Raw genomic sequence first — 2,162 nt, forward strand, 5'->3', positions numbered from 1 at the left:
TATATATATATATATATATATATATATATATATATATATATATATATATACACACACACGCACACATATCTATATAGTTCATAGATGAGAATCAGATAGAAGACACTTAGTAGTGCTGAAAAATTTAAACCCTTTTGTTACCTTATTTCCGTTGAGATGCTCTGTGTTTCTTTCAATTAATTTTAAATATAACAAAGAATTTAGTAAAATAACTTAGTTATCATTAAGCTAATGCTAGGAACATAAATTGTGACTAAGGTTTGGTGGAAGATTTTAATTCAAAACTTACGAAAACAAAACATTTGTACTACAGAGCCAGATCCAGTTTCAGCCGGTTTGGTAATGAAAGCATTAAACTTGAGTACGTAGAGAAGTAAATCTAGGCACAAGCAAGTTAGACATGTCAATATATAAAATATATTGAATACATGAAATATAAAGAATGTATATATGTGTTTACATACAAAAAGGTTCGACTTAGACAGAGTAGAAATGATATCGAGAATTTAAGGGGGTTGAACAGCTGTTTCTGGGTACTCTGAGGTCCAAAATAATGTTTGTAGATTGATTCCATCGTTGAGTGAGATGAGCATCTGTCTTCAGGGTAGAAATCTTACATTTGAGGTGTTGGTTGAAAGAAGTTCAAAAATGGAATGATTTTGTGGAGAGCTAAGTGTATTAGAGGGAGGAATTGGGGAGGTATTCAGATATATATTCACCATATAATGGGTTTCTCTCAGTCTCCATTGACTAAATTTACTCACAAGGCTTTGGTTGGCTCCGGTCTATAGTGGAAGACACTCATGGTGCCATGCCAAAGGACTGAACCCCAAATTATGTAGTTGGGAAGCAAACTCCTTAACCTCTCTGCCATTCCTTTGAAAATGGACAGGTCTATTTCTTCTCACGAAAGAATGAAAAAGAAAACAAACTAAAAGGCTCTGCAAAAGAGAGAAAGAGAGTACTGTTATTGCTAAAATGTTACTGTTTCATTGATCTGATCCCTATTATTTGCCTTTCAGTGGAGTGTATCACCAAGACCCCTTCTTAGCGACATATGCAGCAGCTGATCGATATCAGGTAAGTAACGCCCTTTAATTCCTACTTGTCTCACCTTTGTAGTGTTGCAATTAATCATGTTTAACCCCAGGCTGATATTCATCCAGCAGGTTTATAATAATAAACCCTTTAACATTTGAACCGGCCATATCCAGCCCAAATATTCTACCTGTTTATGTTGAAACTGGCCAGATTCAGCCTCTCACACCTACCCTTCAATGTCATTCTAAAAATAAACTGTCATATCTTCAAAATATTGAAGCAACAAGATACTCCATGATTAATTTTTTTAAATGTAGATGATAGACCTGCTTTTGCAGTGGACTTGAGCAAATAACACCAGGCACAAAGAAATATTGGGTTTACCCGGTCACCTCTTCATCACCATCTCTGTTTTTCCAAAGAGAATAGCCATGTATCTTCTCTTCTGCAAGACATCCGTTTGGCATAAAGCCACCTCCTTCTATGCTACACCACTCCTTCGCTTGAGGATTTTGTCTTGCAGGTTACTTGGTTACCTCACTGGTGCTGCTGCCATGTAAAATGCACCTCATACATTCTCTGAAGTGGTTGGCATTAGGAAGTGCATCCAACTGCAAAAACAATGCCAAAGCCAATACTGGAGCTCAATACATTCCTCAGGGTTGTCAGCACTTGTAAAACCATCCAACTCATGCCAGCATGGAAAATCAACATTAGACAACGATGATGATGTCCAAGGTGTAATTTAAAGCAGATGTGAATGCTATTTCTAGCAGGTTAAGTAAAAATCTAGAGGTTCTCTTATTTGTCCAGATCTAATTTGCCCATCCTCTTACACCTATCATCATTGTGGTCATCATTTAAAGTCCATTTTCCAAACGTTGTGGTATTCATTCATTTTCTAACATTTTAATTTTCTTTTTTTGCCCTTCGTATTTCAGCTCGTTACAACCCAACCGTATGCAGCTGCAGGCTATGCGGCTGCAACACGCTATGCAATCCCCACTGTAGCAGCGACAGCAGCCACGTACGCGGCTGGGTAAGTTTTATTCTTCAACGTTCTTCCCCTTCTCCCCCCACCCTGCCGACACTTTTTTTCTTGATTATGCAAAAAAAAAAAC

The 2,162-nt window shown here is 37.4% G+C and overlaps 1 protein-coding gene across 6 annotated transcripts in view; it reads left to right on the forward strand.

The window, feature by feature from the left end:
- The window catches only part of LOC106872628 (RNA binding protein fox-1 homolog 1), a 530,204-nt gene that overhangs the window by 509,895 nt on the left and 18,147 nt on the right, over positions 1–2,162 (forward strand). For all 6 annotated transcript variants that reach the window (XM_052976234.1, XM_052976235.1, XM_014919685.2 and 3 more), the window contains exons 8-9: positions 1,023–1,080; positions 1,983–2,080. In XM_052976234.1, coding sequence (XP_052832194.1) covers positions 1,023–1,080; positions 1,983–2,080 — 156 coding nt within the window. The remainder of the gene's footprint in view (positions 1–1,022; positions 1,081–1,982; positions 2,081–2,162) is intronic.

This window comes from Octopus bimaculoides, chromosome 24 (genome assembly GCF_001194135.2).
Source record: "Octopus bimaculoides isolate UCB-OBI-ISO-001 chromosome 24, ASM119413v2, whole genome shotgun sequence".
NCBI lineage: Eukaryota > Metazoa > Mollusca > Cephalopoda > Octopoda > Octopodidae > Octopus > Octopus bimaculoides.